Below are 24,281 nucleotides of genomic sequence, written 5' to 3'. Positions count from 1 at the left end.
ATCCATCAAAAAAAAAAGTATTTTGGCAACACCCATCCTGTGCATACAATTAAGAAAATTATTCAAATTATAATACAATGGCTATCACATAAATCAAGAAAGTATCTAAATCGATTTCATTTCCCGACTGTTAAAACATAAAGTGTATATCCTGATTGAAGCCTCATTGATAGAAAAAAAAATAGTTATCCACCATGTGACTTTTGCTAAATATGAACATTTGTATTTTGTTCAAATGAGCGAATGTAAGTGCAGTACTTTTTTACTGTACGTATGTATGATTATCTGTATGCGTATATGATTGTTTGTGTGTGTGTGTGGGGAGGGGGGTGTGGGTTATGTGCGTACTTGCCTTTGGATAGGAAAATGTATGCAAAAAAATTTGTATAAAATGTACGTCATACTTTTTTCATTAATGATACAAATTACAAATGCATAATATATTCTTAAAATCACAATTGGTATATGAAATATGTACATGATATATATATATATGTATATATATGTATATATATGTATATATATATATATATATATATATATATACTCTCTTGAGTATCAACACTTGAGAAAGGGCGGCGAGACGCTCGAAAATTTGTGTGAAGAAATAAACCGTTGGTGAATACAGCATGAACTTTGTTGCAGCTTTGGTTACTTATCTTTTTATCTTGCCAACACGTGGACTACCTGATCAACATATATATATATATATATATATATATATATATATATACATATACATATATACATATATATATATATATATATATATATATACATATACATATATACATATATATATATATATATATACATATATATATATATATATATATATGTGAGTGTGTGTGTGTGTGTGTGTGTGTGTGTGTGTGTGTGTGACCCGCTGCAACAAAAGGATCCGAAAGTCGGGGGAGGACAATTTTCTGAAAGCGACATGACATTATTACCTTACTCTTCCTCTTTATTGTCACATATAACGCGACTCATTAAAGTACTCTGTTGCGGAGATGTCGATGATCTTATTAGCGCATGTCGAGTGGTTTGGGAAATCGGCGTTTCGAGTAAACCGCCTTCAAAGTTTTCCTTCCGACGCTGTCATGATCAAGGGGAAGCAAGACAGTATTCACTGCTGGACAATAGAAAGTACACTCCTAGCAACCTCCGGGATGTTCATTCAAGCTTAGCGCCAGCGGTCTACGCACGACCAATCAGTAACCAGGATGACATGCACTGACTAATGAGATCACGATCCCTCGTTGCTAGGGGCGGAGTCTAGCTGTGGCGCTAAATCCAAATCTTCGGACACGTATCTGTTCCGTTGAAAGTCGTAAAATCATGGCTTAGAAAAACGATATTTTCTCGCCTTTTATTTGATCATTTAGCATTGAAATTTCAGCAGATGATAGAAGATACATTAGACTACAAAATTATGTCAAAAAAGGAAATCCGAATGTTTTGACGGATTTTGATGATCTCACTTCAAACTCGATTTTCTCGGCTCGCCCATCAGCGACTTTAGGATCCTTGTGTTGTAACGGGTCACAATAATATAGATACACACACATACACACGCACACATACATGAAATATACATATATTTGTAAGCGTATCATTTCTCCTGGCTTTAACCAGGTGTGCATGTTAACCGTTTAATTTTTTTTTTTTTTTTATCATGTTCTTTTCATAATGTGAGAAAAAAGGGCACGATGCATGTGGTGTAAATATTGCACAGGCTGGTATGGTAGAAACTGATCTAATAAAATTGTTGATTATGAAAACACGACCTCAATGTGAACAAGGCTTGGCCATGAATATGCTACGCAGACAACGGTCGTGTATTATTTTGGCCGGTAGAGGGCAGTATAGACGAGTTCGGCCGACAGACTTGTCTTTAATACCGTACACATTTCTTATTTCAAGAAGCTGGTGAGTGTGTGTGTGTGTGTGTGTGTGTGTGTTTTCTGATGCACTTGTTTACATGGTAAAATTTGTCATTGTACCAGAAAGCGTATATTTGCCTGTAATGTCTTTTCTTTTTCAAACGTGAATTTAAAAAAAAAGACAGTGCGTTACATATTATTTCTATCTTTTCAGTTACTGTTATTCATCATCAAACACTTATTAGCTGATTATAATCCTTTCAAAGTAGCCTTAAGACTGCAGCCTCCATTCATTATTACCCTCCCCGCATTGATGGTCTCGTCTTTATGATTCGATCAATTCTGAGAAAATGGCAAAAATGTATATTGCTTTGTTTTGTTTTGTTTTTTTCTCTTTATTTTGTGTTATATATATATACATATACATATGAAGAGTTTGTTTGCAAAAACCGATAAGTCAATATTTGCCAAACGGAGATATTTGCGATTAAAGGTCAAGAAAAATAACGAGAATAATAAGAAAATATTTGCTTCTTTTGACCATAACTTCAAAAATGTACCTTTATATGTAGTGACCAATATACCATTTTAAAGGTATTATTTTGTACTTTATGATAGAGACTGTACTTCAAAATCTTCAAAAATGGACTTATCGGTTTTTGCAAACAACCTCTTGATATATATATATATATATATATATATATATTGTCTTTGCTATTATATCACAAACGTTTTCCTTTCTGAAGCTCTTGAATATACCATCAGAACGGTGGTGTAAATATTGCACAGGCTGGTATGGTAGAAACTGATCTAATAAAAGCACAGAAACGAATTTCCAATAAACGCAGGGAAACTAGAATTGTTCACAAAGGTTGGCACTAGCACATTTTTTTTCTCTTTTTTTATCGAAGTTGGAAGCTTGCTTTCACTAATGCAAGTATATTGATGCAAGCTTGCTTTCACTAATGCAAGTATATACGCAAGTTATTTCCTATAAAACAGATGATTTTAGCTAAAGCGTGTATCAAGAAATTGTAAACTGCACATCCAGTCTTTTTTGGTTTTATATTTCAGGTATTTGACAAATAAAACAAAATTGAATGATCTAAAGCGAACAGGTCTGCACATTTCAAGTTTTCACTGTGTTGTAAACTTGTCTTTATCTCTAGAGGCAAACTGAAATTCACAGCTGAATAAAATCATTTCAAAGAGTAAATCTTTTCTCTTTAAATTATTATCCCTTTGTTGTAATTGGACACAGGTACTGGAGTCTTAAGGCAATTCAAGTTGTAAAAAGATATCCCCGTATCGAAAGACAATTTTCGGACCCAATACCACAAAATCATTTGCTAGCATTTTTAATAAAAATTAAGGCCAGTTGGCTGTGTAAACAGAAAATGCTTACAAATTGACGTTCATAACCAAACCTGGGTACTAACCATGTTTTGAGCAAAGTTTGAATTCCGAAGTTATTTTGGCATACTAATGTTAAGCCCATAAACGTTGTTGTACCGTCATTGAAACTGATTATTTTACGTATATAAGAATATAAATTCACACCAGAAAATGGACAAAGGGTTCATTTGTAAGATTTAAAAAAGAAGAAAAAAACGCCGTCGAATATCCGGACTCAAGAATTTCCTGGATTTGATTCCCTTTTAAGATAAGCGATAAGGTTCGCCTTGTCTTCCGCCTTTCCTTTCAGATCCCGGAATAGAAACTTCGTTCCTGGAATGTGAGGTTTCTCGAAGTACTCAAATAACGTATCGTCCTTCCAGACAATTCCTGTATAAATGAAGAGAAGAACAAACCATTTTTTAAAGGTTTTATTGGACCGCAATCACTGACGTTTTATCTTCAATGGAATACCAACAAAGACAAGAAAAAGAAAACCCTCGCAGTTCTACCTTGTCTTATCTACAAAAGTGTATTTAATTGCTACATTCTGTTCTTTTCTTTTTATGAATGCTTTCTATAGATAACTCTGCTTCACCTGTCCTACACTGTGCCGCATATCCTGCTGCAAAAAGGAGGTATGCAATGCACATGCATGTTGAATTGTGTATTCTTTCTTTTTTACGATAATACCCTCAACATCACTTTGGATGGCCAGATGAATATCTAATATGCGATACATGTTTTATGATAATCCGTAATCTACTTTTCCTCAGATTACTCGGATACGCCCCTCCCCCCCCCCCCCCCCACACACACACACACAACACATATACACACACAAACACCTTCCAAACCAAGATGCTGCCATTTACAATGTCTGTCAATCATTATAAAGTATATTTATGATAAACAAAACATACGGGAATGCACCTTCCCTCGACCAAGCATGTTGTTGTTGTTTTAAAGAAAGAAATAAGAGAGAGAGAAAAAAAAAATTGGGGCCCTATACAAATAATTTGCACCAAATGACTGAGCATAACCTGCGTGTTTCTGTGTTACTAGAGAAATGAACAGAAGCCATTGCAGAGAAAAATGCAAGTTTTGTTTGGTCTATATGGGAAAGTGTTTCCGATGTCTTATTTCGAGTGCCAATTATGCATAGTTACACTCTGATGCGATACACTTGTGTTCCTGTTCTAATGAAATAATAGCAAATATATGTAGATTAAAGTTCCTACCTAGCCGCATTAGACAATAATAAATACATGATATCATTGAATGATACGTTAACATTGATTTATAATTTTAAAAAATGAAATACACCATTACAAGATATGTATAATTTATTGTTCCATTCACTTCAGCTATTTCATTCACCCGAAATGGCTGAAACAGCTAATAATTATCCTTCAAACTGACATCAGTTCTATTTGTGTCTTCCTCTTTAAATTGATGGTTTGCTATTGATTTATTAATGAGTCTTTGAAATGTTCCTTTACCTGAATATCTTGCAAAATGCGGTTTGACTGCTTTGGGTCTTTTTTTTGGGGGGGGGGTGGGTGGAGTAGTTGTGATTCACTAATTACTTCTGAGTGACTAAAATTGACAATACTCGGTTTAATGTGACCCATCAACGTATATATAATTTATATACGATCCATGTGTTTCAAATGTTTGCCAGTGACAAGAATGTATAGAAAAAAATAGCATTCTTTTTTTTCTATACTTGTACAATGAAATTATGCTTCAGGTTATACTGTGAACTCGTCTGACATTATTTGTTCGAGCAGTTGCTGACGTACACTTTGTAACGCTATGTATCAAAAAGCAATTTAAAAGTCATGGAGGATAATGAATAAGGGCTGACTTACCTCTCTTCTCATCAGATTCTACAAAGGCGAAATCCGGTACCGTGCTCGCTTCCCTGCCCCACAATCCCATCAGGTTGGGTCCCGCGCGATGCTCCCCGCTTTTGTCGATGTCATGGCAGCCAGCACAATGTTCCTGGAATATCAACGCCCCTTTATCGGGGTCGCCTTTAGCGGAGAGGTCATCAGATTGCGCCGCCATACGCTGGTAACCCTGTTTATTTCTTAAAGGGAAATTAGAAAGGAAACGTATCCTTATTTCCAACTGGACACTGAATGCGTTCATTACTAAAAATGGGATCTATACACCCTATAAAGAAACATATCCATATGCTACGTAACCATCCATAGCGTAACACAGACCACGCACCATCATAAGATTTAAAAAAGGTGCGGCAATAAGAGCTGCAGTTATCAATAAATTACATGGACAGCTATATTTTCTTAAGATATAAATATATCTGGCATTTAAAGTGCAAGAATGTACTTCATTTTTCAGATTGAAATATATAAAACTTCAAAGTTAACAAACACAGGAAAAGGATTATTTCTATCTAGCATTAAAGGCCGACGGGTTCAAGAACATAATATTTAATTCAAATTTTGTTATACAAGATACATGCAGAACCAATGAATGGTTTTGACGAAAACATCAAATGTAACCTTTATAATTATAGCAAACTTTATCATCTGAATGACGTGGAATTATGCTATGCTTTTGTCATCTGAATCTCCGATGCTTTATACATGTATTTCAACACTCCCTGTCTTTGGCTGCCTGTAAGGTAGTAATCAAGGCACCAATGCAATGAAAACTAGGATTTATACGCCTATCAGGCTATAATTATCGAGGGAGAATTCTACTCACCTAAGCTTGGTCTTAGTAGAAACGCGGATCGCTTCAAGAAAGATTTAACAATCATGAATAATGGACGAAATAATGCTTGATGTGGTTTGATATGCCTACAACTTAAAGTGTAATACATTTAAGATTACCTTCTACTTTTTTCTATGGGAATTCTACTCCTATCATTGCCTTCTGATTTTAAGTGGAAAGTCCAAGGTTCAAATTGAGCGGGCCAAAACGTGCGTGTTCATGACCTAAGTCATAAGAGAACACAAAGCAGTTTCAACACGGAATGAATTCTTAATAACCACTGCGAACTGCAGCGGCTCGGTTCGTGTAGTGTTGGATATTGAAATGCCGTCATGACAATCATGAAAGTTGGCACGTAGGCACTCACCGAATTGCTCGGGCTCCTATAGATGCCTACACGCATTGTATGGACTGCGTATGCAATCCCCGCGTCATACAGGTATGTTTTCGCTACGATCTATACTTGCGGCGCTGCAACACTCACCCCATGATATTATGTCGTGATGAACCAAGCCAGGGGATGGTATTTCGGAATAAACGTCAAAGATACAGCTGACCTGGTAATTGGCGGCTACAGTCTGGCGGAATGTGTGCTGTGAGTGAACCCTTAGCTCATGCTTGGCGATCACCTTCGATGCTTCGCCTGGATTCATACAATGTACTTGTACCCGCATAATAATATGAATAATGTGGGTACCCTTATCTGTACATTAGCTCGGAACTGGAAATACCTATTATTGAAAATCGGGTGGGATAATAGGGAAATACATACTCAAGAAAGGAAATGGCATGACCTTAATCTGAGAAAAAAAAAGGATTCAAAGGGGGAGGGGGACAGGCCGTAGACGTGAGATAATATTACATGATTGTATTCTGATGGGGGCAGAAAGTTCTGTGTATATAACTTGCAGATGGCATCAAAATGCGCTGCCCTCTACGAAGCGTTTGTAAATGGCTCCGTTAAAGACAGGTACAATGAATATGGCCATTTTTCTTTCTTCTTCAAAATGTAATGCTATTTTTTTCTCTGATACTGATTTTACTTGCAAATTGTTTACATACTGCTGTACAAGCAGATGGAGTAACGAAAAAGCGTAAACAGAGATGTGTGACATAGAAATATAGAACATGATATATATGAAGTGAATATAATTGGCAAGGACATTTCAAATAACATTTTTGAAACTTATCTAACAATTAAAAGACACAAAACAATATATAATTTTGTCATATCGGGTAAGAAGGTGTATCTTAAGCCGTGATGCATGTGTTGGGTCACCGTCTGATACATTTTATGAAGGGTTCCTTTCCAAGTCCAAGACAACTTTTTTGACAGAAATGTATTCATTTTTAGTAGTCCATCACAGCTGCAAACTCTTCAAAGTATTAGCATTCTGGTGAGAAAATGAAAAATCAGGCAATAAAAACAAAATTTTGTATGCGTCTTGCCCGCACTTTGATCCCAGAGTAAGGTCAAACTGGGTAGCTTTCTTGCCTGTGTAGCATTTCAGATGAACCACACCTATTGCTTGATTATAAACTGTGGAATGCAGACGGGTGTAGACCCGTAGATTTTTCCGAGACAAAATGTTCTTCATCCCTTTATCGCCAGGGTACTCTTATAGGAAATAAAGTCATTGAACGGAAACACTTAGATGCATGTGAATTAAAAACCAAAGATTTTCTCCTCTAATACCAATAACAGTGGATTTAAGACCTTTTGGATATAAATTCAACTCAAACTCAAGGGTAGCCTTTAAACAAGGCGACTCGCTCTGCGTGCCCCCGTATAGTGCGTTTACCCCACAAACCTGTTGGCCGGCGAGTGGAGCGAGCCGCCTTTATCCACTCGTTCAGGGATGTGTATTTTTGTCGTTGTTGTTGCTTTATATTCTTTGACAAATTTGCGTACAAATTCGACGCAGAAAATACACACGGCACCAAGGCAAGCCTCGTTAATATTAAAGCCTCGTTAATATTAAGTAACTATTCTTATTCTACTTAATATTAACGAGGCTTGCCTTGGTGCCGTGTGTATTTTCTGCGTCAAATTTGTACGCAAATTTGTCAAAGAATATAAAGCAACAACAACGACAAAAGTACACATCCCCGGACGAGTGGATAAAGGCGGCTCGCTCCACTCGCCGGCCAACAGGTTTGTGGGGTAAACGCGCTATACGGGGGCACGCAGAGCGAGTCGCCTTGTTTAAAGGCTAACTCAAGGGCGAATAAACTCAGACAGATTAATTTTTTAATAAGAAATGTCTTCTCTGTGAGAGTATCTGTTTCTACCTATACTGTCAACGTTTGACGGCTTAAAATTATAGCAAAGTCGAAGAATTTGCCCTTTTTTCCTATTTTAATGGACAGGCGCTGCATTAAATGTGAAACAGAGTGTTAAATAGGCTATGAGACTGTACCTCCCAACAATCTCTTATTTCAATCAATTTTTAAAAGGGTTAGAATGGTCGAAGTTTAACATGTTTAAAGAACTGTATCTTAAAGCCTAGTCATTCAAGCTGTGTAGAAAACAGAAAAGTAAGTTTGCTCTCTAACTTTGTTTTGTTTTGTTTTGTTTGTTTTTTTCTTGGGGGTTAGCAGGGCGGTCATATGATAATATGTGTTTATCAAAGCAGAATCAGAGGTGTGTCGAGAAGTTTTGATGAGTTTCAGTGTCATCTAAATCTCTCTTCAGTGCCATCAGAGTATGTAACAATTAGCTAGAAACTTGCAGTACTCTCATATCAACTCAGTGGTAGTCTTTTTGATGTGAAGAGAGGAACTCCAGAAGGGCAGGATACTTGTTGCGTTCAGGTCGTGATGATTTAAAGGAGACCTCCGGATGATTTTCAGACTTTTACATTTGAACATTGAAACATTAATTTTACTGAGTACAAATGGGTTTCAGAATTTATAGTGATTGGGGTGAGGAATGAGATGATCTTTCCGAATGTTTCTTTAATTGTGACAGCCGCTTTTTGCAAAGTAATTATACCAAAACATGAAAGCTGTAGTGTAACACGTCAGAGTGAACTATCTCCAGCCCATGTTTTCTTTAGACGTTACTGTTAATTATGTCACCACAACTTTGAAGCATCATGCATGTGTTTATGTACATGGCTTTAATCACAGTGACAATACTTATTAACTAATAAAAAAGAGCCACAGACTCCGTCCGTTATAGAATTATTATTCGGTGCTTTCTTTATTGTTGAATCAGAACTTTGGTCAGCAGAGCTTATGTTTCTCTATGACATGATTGTTTTGATGTATCAAGTGCTATTTGGTGCAGATATACAATCAGTGAATAGTTACATGAGTGTAATACCGTAATTGAATATCGTAGTGCTGATAATTTGGTATGCGTATCAGATCAAGCGTTGTTTCAGTATCGCATGATTGCCAACAGAAAGAGCGCCATCATTGTGGATGTATCTTTTGTGACGTTGCTTGAAAACTGCACTCTATTTTGAAAATGTGAGAAAAACAACAAAGAAACAAACATGGTATTGGTAAACAAGCTGTGGTGACATAATTAATCTAGCATCTGGTTTAATATACAAAGAGTAGACCTACAAACCGTATCGATCGCATAGCTGTAAATGAAGGACACACACACGCACACTTGTAGAAATTAATCTTACAGGAAATCTGGAAAATACGGTCTTCTAGTTTATATAGAAAAAATACACGATATGCTCATACAAAGATTGATCTTCGTTCTATGTCGGCATAATCTCCAAAAACAAACAAACACCACAACAACAAATACAGAAAGTAATGCTCGACAAATCCATTGCTGAATTTCAAGTATGATATGAACACACCCAATGTACGATGTCTGGCACAAAATAATCATTATACATGTCACGTATGCGATCTTTAATTTCCACATCATGCATGGAAGATTGGTAAATGAAGCCAATGGACATTATGATATTTTTTTTGAAATATCTTTTCAACATATAAAAATAATGTAGACATTTCATGTTCCTCCGACAAATGAAAGGACTTACTTTTCCAACAACACTATCCTCAGAAAAGTGCAATACCTATACGAATTTCGTGCAAAGCACGAAGTTTTAATTGCAGCTAGATACGCTTGATGGGTGAGGGAACTCGTCACATTCTTCAAGTGAGAACAGAAAAGTGATTTTAACAAATCCTTCACCCATCCATACCATTTACCATTTGAATGCATACGCGACCTAACATTCCTAGCATTCATACCAGACTTTGCTGTGAAAGTACGTTTTTGTTTTTTCCCTGTATGTACTTCTTAAAGGACAAGTTCACCTTCATAAACATAAGGATTGAGAGAATGTAGCAATATTAGTAGAACACATCATTGAAAGTTTGAGGAAAATCGGACAATCCGTTCAAAAGTTATGAATTTTTGAAGTTTTTGTGCAGTAACCGCTGGATGAGAAGACTACTGCAGTGTGTGAATAACTTAGATGTCACATGCGTACAACAATATAAAGAAAATATAAAGAGAATTTCACAAAATTTCATCTTATGAAAAAAATTCACATTCCCCCGACTCGTTACCGACAAATGTTATGGGTAATATTATTCCCCCTGCCTTTAGAAAGCGCAAAGTCAAGTGCTCTTTTGTTATGTGAAAAAAGTGAAAATATGTTGAATTTTCTTTATATTTTCTTTATACTGTTGTACGCATATGACTCACAAGCTGTAGTAGTCTCCTCATCCAGCGGTTCCAACACAAAAATTTTTAAAAATTCATAACTTTTGCATGGATTGTCCAATTTTCCTCAAACTTTCACTGATGTGTTCTACTAACATTGTTGCATTCTCTCAATCCTTATGTTTATGAAGGTGAACTTGTCCTTTAATCTTGATATATAGAAAATTTACATTCCGACCAGCTGCCCTTTCCCCTCCCCAGAATTGTTCTTCTCTGGATTCTCTTTGCTGGAATCATGCTGTTGCATTTCCCTGCTGACACAAATTTTTCGTGTTCATAGTTTGAGATGAAACAAGATAAGATAATCTCTTCGTTTAAGAGAGAAGAGAACTTACACCGTAAATACATAACGCAACATTCAAGTACAGCTCGTTATTAATGGGCAACAAAAAAAAAATGCTGATAATAACGTTATTTCTTGTTTGTAGATGAGGCTACTTTAAGGTAGGCAAGTACGTCGGCTCGTTTCTGCTCGTCCGTCTTCAAAGCCCGGAAAAGCATCTTGGTCCCCGGTATATGGCCTCTTTCAAAGTAGTCCCATAGTGTCTTGTCATTCCAGATTATTCCTTTAAATCAAATGCAGATCAAAAGGGCAGGTGCACATTATCAACTTTTCTTACGAGTTAAGAAAAAGTATCAAAAAAAAAGAAAACAAAGAGAAAACAAATACAACGCAAAGTATACAACTTTTGGTTTTAACATGTCACCATCCAATATGCCTGGAGCGTAGGGTTGGCTTTATTCTACAACCCATTGATTAAAAAAAAATACGAACAGAAAAGATATCGATTCAAAGATTTGGCATATATTGAATAACATTATAGAGCTCTAGACTGTGTCAAAAATTGGGAGTTGTCGTGTATCAGCACGTGTACAACCAGTTTGTTTGTACCAAAACCAGGCAACAGAGTCATAGATTGTTCAGTGATTTTTGCATCAACAGATTAGAACATAGTTTGCATAAGGTTCTGAATGTATACGAAGATTGATCTAATGAAATATATCAAATTTGTTTAGATATTGATTAATTTCAAAATAACTTTCCCACTTGCGTAATTTAGCTCTGTATTCACGATATTGGTCAATACAGGTATCACAACAACAACAACACAAAAGTAACCGAAAAGTACAAATAAATAAAAAATTCTGCTGATGTGCTTTCCTGATTTGCAGGACGGAAAAGAATTACACGGCCCTTTTAATTTTTCACCTAACATTTTATAAGAAATCAGACTAGGGGATATCTGAAACATACAAACCATGATGTCATAAAGAAAATCAACATATAATTATGATGTCAAAGTCTCGGCATCAGCAAGATAACACACATTGAACTCATTATACATCTTACCGCTCTTCTCATCGGACTTGGCAAATTTGTATCCCGGTAGAGTGTTTGCTTGGCGGCCCCAGATTCCCATTAGGTGGGGACCCGATCTGCGGGCCCCACTGTCGACGATAGAATGACAAGAGGCACAGATTTCGGCGAAAATTGTTTTCCCCCTCTCCTCATCTCCACGTGGCATGGTCCACGTTTGTTTAGCAGGAGCACTGGAAGGATGGTAAGCCGTGCATAAACATTGTATATATATATATATATATATATATATATATATACATATATATATACATAATATATATATATATATACATTGTATATATATATATATATATATACGTATATATTGTCTATATACATACGTATATACATATATACATATATACATATATACATATATATACTTAGGCCCTACATAATATGTCATATCATAATCATAGACTGATTTGAACATTTACGATTATCATATATTATTGAAAGAGAGAAAGAGAAGGTTAGAGATACATATAACAAAATGTTCCTAAAAACTAACTTTGTTATCAGCATTTGAAAAGAAGTAGGTTTCATATTTATACACACACACATATATATATATATATATATATATATATATATATATATATATGTGTGTGTGTGTGTGTGTGTGTACATATATTTCCTCGCCTCCTTTTTTTGTGATGGTTAATCAGTGAATATGGGATAAAAAGTACCCTGCATAATGATGATAATAATATGGGCATTTGTGATTTCATATGGTAAGTGATCAATACATTCATTCTACATTTATCTCTCATAGCAATATTAATATATTATATTTTTTTTATTTTTATTTTTTGATTTTATTTTATTGGTTCCTGCATTATATCATTGCTCATGCAGATACATGCACATATATATCATATACATTGATGGTACCATACATATAAATGGATATACATAAACATTAGTTGCTAACAAAGTAAGTTTCTTCATTACCTATACAGCAATACAGTTTCTTCATTGCCTTTACAATGTACAAAAGAACATATTATCAGCGATGCAATGAATAACGCAGAAGGGCTACAGCTTAAGCAATGCTTGATTTGCATGCAGCCCTCGTACATAATACATAATATATAGGAAAATAGGAAAATATCATATTTAAATTCAGGTATGAATTATTACACAATTGTTATGAAAATTTTAGTTTTATTCAGTAGAATATTGATTATAACCGTTGATGTGGTATAATTTCTGTCAAATATACATCCACTTTCATTTACGCAAACACACACACACACATACACACATGACCTTCCAAAGTTAGTGATATACAATCACTTCTTTTGGATACACTCACTTATATCTTTTACAATTCCGATAAGAGGCCCTAGTTATGATCAATTTGACACATATTTACACACCAGCCTGCATACACGAACATCACACCAAACACGACGTTCACTCATATAAATCATACAGATTGATATTTCATCTAATACTCGGGTTGTCTTAGACGGACTGAATTCCTAATGGGGTATCTCTGATATTGATACAGATATTATGATTATTGTTGTATATCTCTTGTAAGTCTATCAAGTCTATGTATGTACCTGTATGTTATTCCTGCGTTCTTTATATGTATGCATTCTATGCATGTACCGATGAACTATAACGTGTGTGCATGTAAACAAATCAAAATTTTCACAAATGGACAATAAAATCAAATTGAAACTAAACTGAATTGAATTGATTTATCATTCAGTATTGCCGACCTTAATCACGTTCCAGATTTAAGTCAGATCATATTATGATGATATTTTGCAGCACACAAAAAAATAAAATAAAGCATGTCATTCATTATACGTATTTTCGCTCTACAGTGCGTGCTTCTTTGATAATGTAAAATTAAGAAAAAAAATCATTTATACAGTGTCCTTCAATTTTTGGCCACAGGTAAAGTGTCAGATGTGTAATGGAGCTCCATATGGGAGGGGGGGGGGGTTGTTGTCAAAATATCGTGGTATAAAAATCCGCTATACTTGTCTGATCATTCATTCATTCATTCATTTATTTTTCATTTCCAACAAAAACATATAAATATATTACAAAAATTGAATACAGTGCATAAATTTCATCATACAAAGTAAAGGATAAATTTACAGAAAACTTGTAGGTATAGGAAAATGTTGGAAATGGGGAGGAATGCTAAAAAGCTGAGCTTGTAGGCTGCATTCCCCCCACACGTAATACAAGAAATTATATGATCGATAGACTGATAAGCATTGAAAATGGATGAAACAAAGAAAGTAAGACAAAAAGACCTATAACCTAACTTATCCGAAACAAAAACCCTGAACAAATCCCTACACTACACTAAGTCGCTGTCATGCCGGAAAAGAGAGGAGAGAAACAAAATAGTATGTGTGTGTGTGTGTGTGTGTGTGAGTGTGTGTGTGTGTATGAGAGAGAGAGGGGGGGGGGGAGAAAGCAGCTTAATGCGTGGTGTGAAGATAAGAGACAAAAAAAAAATAGAAGGACACGAGAGGTAGTGGATGGATGGAGCCGCTTAGCTGTAATTCCAATAGAATATAAGGTTGGATTTTACACTTCTTTGCAACCAATAAAGAATCAACAATTCTTATAACTGTTCAAAATATTTTTCTTCAGATTACTCTTAAAGGAACTTAAACTTGGAGATGTCCTCAAACTGTTAGAAAGGTTGTTCCAATATTTAGGTCCAGCAAATGTAAATATAGATTGTGTAAACATTGTTCTAGTTAAAGGCAGATGGAATTCATCTGAGTGACGAGTTGGATATTTATGGAACGAGCGGTTTCTCGCAAACATGCTTGTGAAGACAGACGGCAACAAATTATTAGAAAGTTTATACATAAATTGGCCAAGACAATAATAATAAATATCAGTTATCTTTAAAATTTTGTTTTCAGAAAATAAAACATCGGTGTGGGTTCCAGGTCATAGGGAGCTCCAGGTCAACTTTTGCATTTAAATTGGTTGGCGCACACCGAATCACACGATCAATTTACTCTACGTTCAAACGCATTCAAACACATCCCTCGTGATTTGGTCAATAGGCATTAGGTAGCCAGTCATATCAATCACCTACCAATCTATGTCCAATGAAGAGAGAGTAATTCACTTGCGCACTTGCAATCAAAGCAGGAAGTGCCCTAGCTTTTGTCCCCTAGAGAATGCACTTACCTCATTATCGTCAGAAAGCTCGTGATTATCTCTTGCAAAAATCCAATCGCGGAATCCACCAGGATCAGTTGTCCAGTTAGTTGGTTACAGAGCTCATCGACGAATTGTTGAAGATGGCAAATCGTAGACCCCGTATCACCAACATAGTAAATTTGCTGGTTTGCTCTAGTAGTGTGCTTCACTGGGCTTTTTTAACAGGTCTTGAAAGGAAAATAAAAATGTATCCGTAATAAATTACGTTTATTTTGGCAGGCATTCGAAAATTTGACTACGCCCTTCGGCAGTGTAGGCCTATGCAAATCCAGCGTGACAAAGTTGCTGATATCACAGATGAGTTTTCACTTGCGCTACAGACGGGTACCCGCAAAAAGCGCTGGCTGATTATACTGTCTGAATTTTGAACGGCTCAATGCTTGGTAATAAAATGGATAGCTTCTAGCGGAATCTTTGTGAAACATCATGGATTCAGGAGTGGCAATAAGGCGCGAAGACATTCCAGACCTATAGAAATTGAAAAAAATTGTCAGTGGTGAAATGCAATGTGTTTAATGAATAACGTTATACATATAAGAATGTATATAAATATACATGCATAAATATTATACAAATGATGCACAGGATAGAGTGCGTTAGTGGAGATGTAGCGCACTCGAGGGTATTTACAATTGTGAAACATGCACGAGGGCCACGCCACGAAATAATCCTGTGCATCATTTGTTTTATAAAATGGGTCGAAAACTAACAGCATTTTTCACGTACCTTTGTGGGTCAATACCAGACAGCTACATGTAGCACTAGCTCAAGTCAAAAAGTCAAGATGTCCGAAGATGTTCGTCCCGAACATATTACGCACGTCGCACTCGGAAATCCCGCACATATAAGTACTATGAGCATGTACAAAATGTACGTATAAGAGTATACGTAAGCCACATGTATGCACAAGAAAGGCCGGCTGGCAGCCCGAAGTAGAAGTTGTTTACAGGATTGACAGCGCGTAGTAGCGCGCGACGCATTTGTAACAACTGATTGAGTGCGCACTGATAGTGTAAACATTGTGACGTCAGGCTACATTCTTGAACCCATTTTATAAACATATTTATCACATAAGTTATAATACATGTACATGTAAATACAGTTCATCATGAATACAAGGTCATGCATATTTATTTTGTACATAATGTGTATAAAACAAAAACTATTGAAATTGTGAAAAATAACCAGTTATTACTGTTTAATACCATATTGTATAATAATAACGTTTATCAAATTGCTGAAAATTTGTGTATATAGGAAGAATAGGAAGAATAAATCACTTGAAATAAAATCAAATAAAATGACATGATTTTAAGTTTGTCGGTGCACTACCTTGTCCTCATTTTAATGTACGCAACTAGTTTTCACCCATCTGAAAACATGAGACTTATTAAGCATCCACCAGCAGGTTTACAGGGATTTGACTTATTGTGTCGTTGCCACCATTAAAATAATAGTCATTAGCGGGCAAACAAACGGAACTGGGTCTCTAGAAGACCCAAGTCAATGGAAGCAGCTCTGTATACAAAACTGTCGGCCGTGATCAAACAGCACAGACAATACGGACTCCGACTGCGCGAGGATGGGAACGTAGTAATCTGGATGAAGCAACTGTAAACATGAACGCAGCGCTTAAGTAGATAGGATTGAATACATTGGCGGTTCAGAATCGATAGACAGTACTATTATTAGGTAAACAGCTCTATAGTCCTGACGAACAGGAAAACACTGAACAAAAGAACAACATAAAAAGTCAATAGTATTTTTACACATCTTCTGCTGGTTCATTATTTCCATAACAGTTTCCGCGCAAAGCTAATGTAATTTTAGCATTGCTCAATGTCAACCATATTGGTAATGCACACAAAAACACGTACACACACACAAACGCACACACACAATCACACGCACACACATACTATCCTCCATCTCTCTCTACATGTCTATATCTCTCTATCTCTCTTTCTCTCAGCAGTTTGTTGTACCCCCGACATGTTTACGTCAAAGAATCATCGACAGCAATGAATAGAACATTGTTTTCTGTAACCACTCTACCTCGTTAATTGTACAGGAGATGACTACATTTCACATTGGCGAGCCTTACTGTGATTTCACTCTGTGAGCCCATTTTTCTGTTAGATAGGAAACTAATTCACTCAGTCACTAGCAACAGTAAAGGGATTCTCCATGCACTTTATCAAAAATTTAATGCATTTGGGTCTCCTGTTTTATAATTTTTTTTTTTAAAGTCAATGCGTATTCTTACAAAGGTTATCATTCTATTGTAATGTGATATGTTGTTCCATGTTCCCAACGAATTACAAGCCAGTTCGTAATTAGCTTATGTATACATTGGTACAAATTACCTTTCTTTTTTCTTTTTGGTTGAGTACTCCACACGTTTTAAAAGCGACGTAATTATTAGTTTGCCCAATGTAAGAATTTATGGAACTCTTGCTCAAACAAACAAGTTTCAATTGACTTGCGTTTAGAACAGGTGACCAGTTATAGTTTACATTTTACTACGCATTCATTTCATTTCATTTTCAACTACCTTTTCCTTTTGATTTTGCCAAAGTGCCGCTTGCTGTCAGGTGGATGTGCTGCAAGCACCATTAAGATAAGATCACATGAATAACCATAACATCACATATGCTTATCTCAATGAATTAACACACACACACACACACACACACACACACACACACACACACACACACACACACACACACACACACACACACAATAACCAAAATGCCCTTTGGTACAAATGACCTTTTTTCTGCTCACGCGCAAAGTGGAATTACGATCTGGTCTATCGTATATATGTGAGGATACCCAACATACACACACAGGCGCACGCACACATATGCACGCACAGAAGTTATGCGATGGACTGAATGCGAGACAAGATAGAGCGATTTGATCACTTTCAACAACGCAACGCCCACTATTGATACGCCATCATTCCGACAGATGCATGCACGCCGTTTTGGATGGATTCAAAGAGACAGGCGGAAACATTTGCCTCACTATTTTAGATAACGTTGTGTTGTTCATCCTCGGCTGCTGGACACCAACACCAAAATGGCTATGATAAGGCCATTCACACTTCTACTAATTACTGGCAGCAATCTCTGTGAGTTTTCTCATTTTTGCATTGCATTAGATGCCATTATAAGACGCCTTACATTTTCCTTGTTTTCACACTTTTCAGCCAGTATAAATGAAAATATCTACATGTACATGATTTCTAAAATCAACAAGATTGCGTGAACATTCTATGGACAATTACAAACGCAAAAGAGAATGCTCCAGCACGTCATCACGCAGGACTGGTGAGCGAGCTAGGGGCCTGAGTTTACTGCTATCCTCTTACTACATTGTCGATCATTGCTGTAGGACGCCTTCATGACATGTATTGATAATCTACAAACTGATTATACAGAGAAAGTTACCCAATCACAATCATGTCTTTTGTTTTCATTCCCAGTCTCTGGGTTGTCAGCAGACGAGAGCTGCGACGTTAGATGCCCAAACTTCAGTGGAGGTTGCGGAACAATAAAACTAAGGAATGGAAGGACGGTAACCATGGTAATGAAGTTGATGAGTGATGAGGGCTTTGCCAGGATCGGAACTCAACATGCAGGGAACAAGATCCGAGGATATATGTGTAAAATACCAGGTATTATTTGTTTATTTCCTTATCTCTTACGCCAAATTGTCTCACCACTTCCTTTTTCAAGTATTGTATAGAGTGACAAAAATCGTTAAATGTATTTTATTTGGAATCGCACAGGGTAAGTAGCACAACCCAAGAAAGAGATCATTTTAAAAAAAATGTTTAAAGGTGAAGCGAAGGGTGCCATGGCATCTAAAAAACAAATAAGCGAACAAACGTTCAAAATAATCTTATTGTACAAGGAGATCGACATCCCAAATCAGGAAAATTTAAAGATGCGCTAATGCATCCCCCGAAACCGAAATTGTTAGGCCTCCTTTGTATAGTTTGTTAAAAAGAAATACGATCGGATTTCCGTATTAATGATTAAACTGTCTGAATACTATTTCAGGGTCTTAAACCATAACATCTTAGCTATATTTTGCAGAAAACCCCGTTCAGTTTGGTTAAGTGGTCACAGAAAAATGTGGATCGTTGAAGAGCATGTCATGCGTCTGATTCTTCCAAGTTTAGCACTTGGATGCTCTTGGAACTGCATGTGTGAACAGAATGGACAGAACTTGCAGGGAAGGGAGTCCCTACATGCTGTACGTAAACCTTTATTTCCTTCTGACCAGTGAAGCAAATCGGATGGGATTTCTGTAAGATGCGGGTAATGAGTTATAGCTTCATGCCCTGAAATTGTATTTGAATTTTTTAACTGTTTCTTGAAGTTATCGTCAAGGAGGGTGCCGTTGTGTTGTGTTTTGTTTTGTTTTGTTTTGTTTTGTTTTTTGAGGGTGTTGGGGGACATATACAACGTATTTGTCGACAATTCAGAGCAATCTCTTGGGCACTTTCGGTATTCGCCCGGTTTTGATACTAAATGCAGAGCTCGACACTAACGGTGGCCCAGTGGCCCGGGGCCACCAAAAACGCACGTCGGGCCACCCAAATATCAGAAATGAAGATTTTGGTGGCCCAACTGGGCCACCAAAAAAGTCGGATGTTTGCCTTTAATTTTGGAAGAACGGCGGTAACAATTGGCTTCGTAAGATGCTAAAATAAATGTCAATGTTTGCTTTTTATTTTAGAAATGAATAATGGTAATATTCGACTCCGTATGATACTAAAATAAATGTCGGATGTTTGCTTATACTTTTGGAAATGAATAACGGTAACATTCAGCTCTGTACGATGCTAAAATTAATGTCAGATATTTGATTTTGCTTTCGGAAATGAATAGGGATAACATTCGGCTCCGCGGCTGGAATGAATGTCGAATGTTTGCTTTGACGTTCAGAAGTGAATAATAATATTCAACTCCGTAAGATGCTAAAATAAACGTCGAATGATCCCTTTGACGTTCGGAAATGAATAACAATGATTTTCAACTCCGTACGATGATCAGATAAAATAATGTCGGATGTTTGCTCTTACTTTTGAAAGTAAATAGCAATAACATTCAATATGGCAAAATAAATGTCAGATTGTTCCTTTTACGTTTGGAAGTGAATACCAGTAACGCTCTGCTCCATACGAATGATGCTTTGTCGGATATTATTTTGCTTTTACATTTCGAAATGAATAGCAGTAACATTCAGCTGCGTTTGATGGTAAAATAAAATTAAATGTCTGATGTCTGCCTTGACGTTCAAAAATGAAAAACAGTAACATTGTCAGATGATTCATTTCACTTTCGGAAGTGGACAGCAGTAACATTCGGCTCCGTACGATGGTAAAATAAATGCCGGTTTTTTGCTTTTAAATTTGGAAATGGATAATAGATTGTTGCTTTTACATTTGGAAATGATTAACGGTATCAATCGGTTCAGTTAGATGCTGAAATGAATAGCGCATGTTTGCTTTCACGTTCGGAAATGAATAGGGATAACATTCAGCTCCGTAAGATGCTAAAATGAATGTCGGTTGTTTCTTTTACATTTAAAAATGATTAACGGTAACAATCGGCTCCATAAGGTGCTAAAATACTAGTAAGTGTTGGATGATTGCTTTTACAATCAGAAACGAATAACGGTAACTTTCGGCTCTTTACAATGCTAAAACAAATGTCGGATGTTTACAAATGTCTGTAAATGCTCCCACTTTCTCATTTCAAACGGAAGTTTTGACCACGAAAATAGCATAAAATTTAAATATATAAGCCTCTTTGCTAAATCTTAGAACTCAGAATAACGGTAAGATGATTGAATTCTCTATTCACTTGTTTTGGACATGAGTACCTGTATTACTTCATTAATGCTTAATACACTGTATTTATGTTTCTATGTTTAGTAGGACCGATTTAGTTTTTTTATGTTTTTCTTGATTTTTTTTCGGGCCACCAGATATTACTTTCGGGCCACCAACTATACAAATTCATGATTTTGGTGGCCCGATCGGGCCACCAAAAATAAAAGTTAGTGTCGAGCCCTGCTAAATGGCACAGAAAAGGATTTTCCAATCAAATTCAAATGCAATCAAGCAACACAAAACAAAAAAACCCCAAAGAAACACAAAAAACCTTGCCATCTGAGTTTAAACAAGAGATTTGACACGGAGCCGGCGAATTTCAGTAAAGGGGATCATTCAACATAATATTTTTAATTCAGTACTACGGATAGGCCTATGTACAATAAGTTCAGGTTTCCCAAGCAGAAGTCCAAACTGGATACTATGACCAATTAAGTTGTGACGTAGATCTTTTCTGTTTACTGTTATAACAGTATTTTGAAGCCTAATACGGTACATGACACAATGGTAACAGTTTAAGTCACTGTTTTAGTGGCAAGCAATGCAATATGATAGTAGTAATTTAAGAGTGCCAATTTCATTGGCACTGATAACATTTTTTTCCACCCCTGTAATGTTGGGTCCTGGCTTAACAACAAATTCGTGCCTTCGGTGCAAAGTCACTTGTTGTTTAAAGTGGCCTATAGTAGGAAGATGAAAATGGTCGAATTTCCAACACGTTGTGGGGTCTGAAAAGCAAACGCAAGCAAAAGCAAGTCAACGAAGTAGAGGACGGATTGCCCATAGTATGCTCATGCGTTGGCGCAACACAATTGTGGACGGCAATATGACAAAAAACAAAAAAAAAAATGAACGAAAATTCTAAATAATCGTCATGTCTAACATCAGGATGGCGTGTAATAAACATAGCTGCAGGATAAAATATTCCAAAGTTAAAAAATTGCTACCTTTATATTTTACCTCTAATAAGTAATACAAAAGTTGTCTCAACTTTCTCATTTAGCGTTTGACTAAATTCAAGCGACCTCATGGAGCTACTTTGAACATATTTTTTCTTTTCTTCCAAAGAATGTAGTTATGAACCTTGCCAAAATGGAGGGAACTGTACCGAGACTGCAACCGGACACTTGTGCACCTGTGCCAATGCCTTCTTTGGAAGTCAGTGTGGTGAGTATAGGGAATTAACGCTGTAGCCGTAACACAAAAAACAAACAAACAAACAAAACAAAACACAACGGGGGGGGGGGGGGGGAGTGGGGGTGGGCAGGAAGCAAACTTCAAAGTAGAGTGTACACACTATGTTATGATTCGTAAATACAACATCGGCGTAATATGACTTGTGAAAACAAATATCGTTATAGTGTGGATCATTGCAAACTTTCGGATTGTGTAATATGGAAAGTCAAACATTGTTATTGATTATTATTTCCTCAAAAGTTTTATGATACGCATTTGCATATCTATATCGAATTGTTAAAAGGGCATTTCTACATGAAAGTTACTCTTTCAATGAAATAGTTTTGGTTTCTGGAATATTATAACATATGTATACATATATATATATATATATATATATATATATATACATGTATAGGCGTACCTGTGCTTTGGCGTCTTGTCCGCTACCGGCGGTTACACGCTGTGGCTATCTTCAGGCAGACTGACTTTCAAACTGATGTGCTTCTGGATATATGTATATATACACGGTGTATATATATATATATATATATATACTAGTATATATATACATATATATATATATACATACATATATCATTATATTGCCTTTATTTGTTCGCAGATAGGCATAGAACCAAAAAGTGAAAAAAGGAGATTTTCTTTACACTTTCAATCAAAAGTTGAAATCTCAGCCATGCTGCTGGCAAATTTAGGTATTTCGTGTCAAAATCGTTTCGTCCTTATTCAACGCAAATGTTTTTATGATGTCTTGAAAGCACCTGATTGACATATTGCCCTACATCGACGTAAGTAAGCACTGAATTAATCACTGTTTTAGGTGTAGCCAAAGCTATGACTCAAACACTGATCAATTCAGTGCTTATTTACGTCGACGTAGGGCAATTTGTCAATCAGTTGCAATAAAAATACCTCGACGGAAGAATTTCATGAATTTGAATATTTCTAATTTGTTTGAATGTGTTCGAATGTCTAAATCTCATAAAGCTGTGGCGGAATATTTTAGTTTTCGTCCGTTTCCTTAGTGGCCAGTTCTCTTATCACATGTATTAATTAATTTATATATATATTTTTTCCATTTTCAAAGAATAGCCTATGCATGTATATTACAACCCGACAAAATAATGCATTGTGATATTCCATGTAACATAATGATATAATTCAGAAAAATGTTCCTTGTTCTAAATGGATGCGAGTCTTGACCCTTTGGGTATTGTACTCCAAATGCGTATGCAATATAGATGAAGTAATATAAGCCTACCTCCATTATTGTCTTTTGTGTGGCGATACCGACTGTAATGATGATGATATAAATAATCAATATGATGGGTACTCTCAGTTTACACTACCTTGATTTCCCTCTAATTACAATGTCCCCATCATTGTTATCAATAACTTATCAATTCTACAGCCTGTCCAGTTATCCATACCCCTGACGTAGGCATATCAAGGACCTACACGATTGGTGGATGGAACATATCACCCGGTATAACGTCGTTCGACCTGGAAGTCAGTGCGAATCGTGATGCCCACGTCGGTTTGTTCAGTAGTAATGCAGGGGGAGGGATGTATGAAATTGGTGAGTACCTAATTTCATTACTTCTGAGAGTGATCATCATAATTGCCGGGCCTCCATTCTACTTACATTATTCATCCCACTGCTCCATTCTCTCGTTTCCGACAAACGCAAATAATTGCACATGATGAACTAAATTATGCGTTTCTATGCATACAAACCATCAACTCTTCCTCTCTCTCTCTCTCTTTTAAAAAATCTGTTCATTCTTATCCCTCTCACTGAATGGCCTGAACTCCCATTCCTCAACTGTATCTGCGGTAGATTCACCCTATGTGGCTACA

At 36.3% G+C, this 24,281-nt stretch overlaps 1 protein-coding gene and 1 long non-coding RNA gene across 2 annotated transcripts; one reads left to right on the top strand and one right to left on the bottom strand.

The window, feature by feature from the left end:
• Positions 1 to 2,749: 2,749 nt before the first annotated feature.
• Positions 2,750 to 6,537, bottom strand: LOC139736258 (cytochrome c, somatic-like). Its single transcript, XM_071646990.1, has 3 exons — positions 6,511 to 6,537; positions 5,153 to 5,373; positions 2,750 to 3,668 (listed from the first exon to the last, which is right to left on the bottom strand). The coding sequence occupies exons 1-3, from the start codon at positions 6,513 to 6,515 to the stop codon at positions 3,514 to 3,516; spliced, it is 381 nt and encodes a 126-aa protein (XP_071503091.1). The 5' UTR covers positions 6,516 to 6,537; the 3' UTR covers positions 2,750 to 3,513.
• On the top strand, positions 6,368 to 22,342 carry LOC139736260 (uncharacterized). The gene is made up of 3 exons (XR_011711247.1): positions 6,368 to 6,465; positions 18,804 to 18,995; positions 22,293 to 22,342. It is a non-coding gene; the product is annotated as an uncharacterized lncRNA (long non-coding RNA).
• Positions 22,343 to 24,281: the final 1,939 nt, after the last annotated feature.

Source organism: Diadema antillarum, unplaced genomic scaffold (genome assembly GCF_040938485.1).
Source record: "Diadema antillarum isolate AM-2024a unplaced genomic scaffold, OU_Dant_1.0 seq00000634_RagTag, whole genome shotgun sequence".
Classification (NCBI taxonomy): Eukaryota; Metazoa; Echinodermata; class Echinoidea; order Diadematoida; family Diadematidae; genus Diadema; species Diadema antillarum.
Note: the sequence above shows the minus strand (reverse complement) of the source record. Positions and strands in the feature narration are given on the sequence as shown.

Coding starts and splice junctions, on each gene's coding strand:
- LOC139736258 (XM_071646990.1), bottom strand. Junction 3,669..5,152: donor AGAATCTGATGAGAAGAGAG/GTAAGTCAGCCC, acceptor TCATTTATACAG/GAATTGTCTGGAAGGACGAT.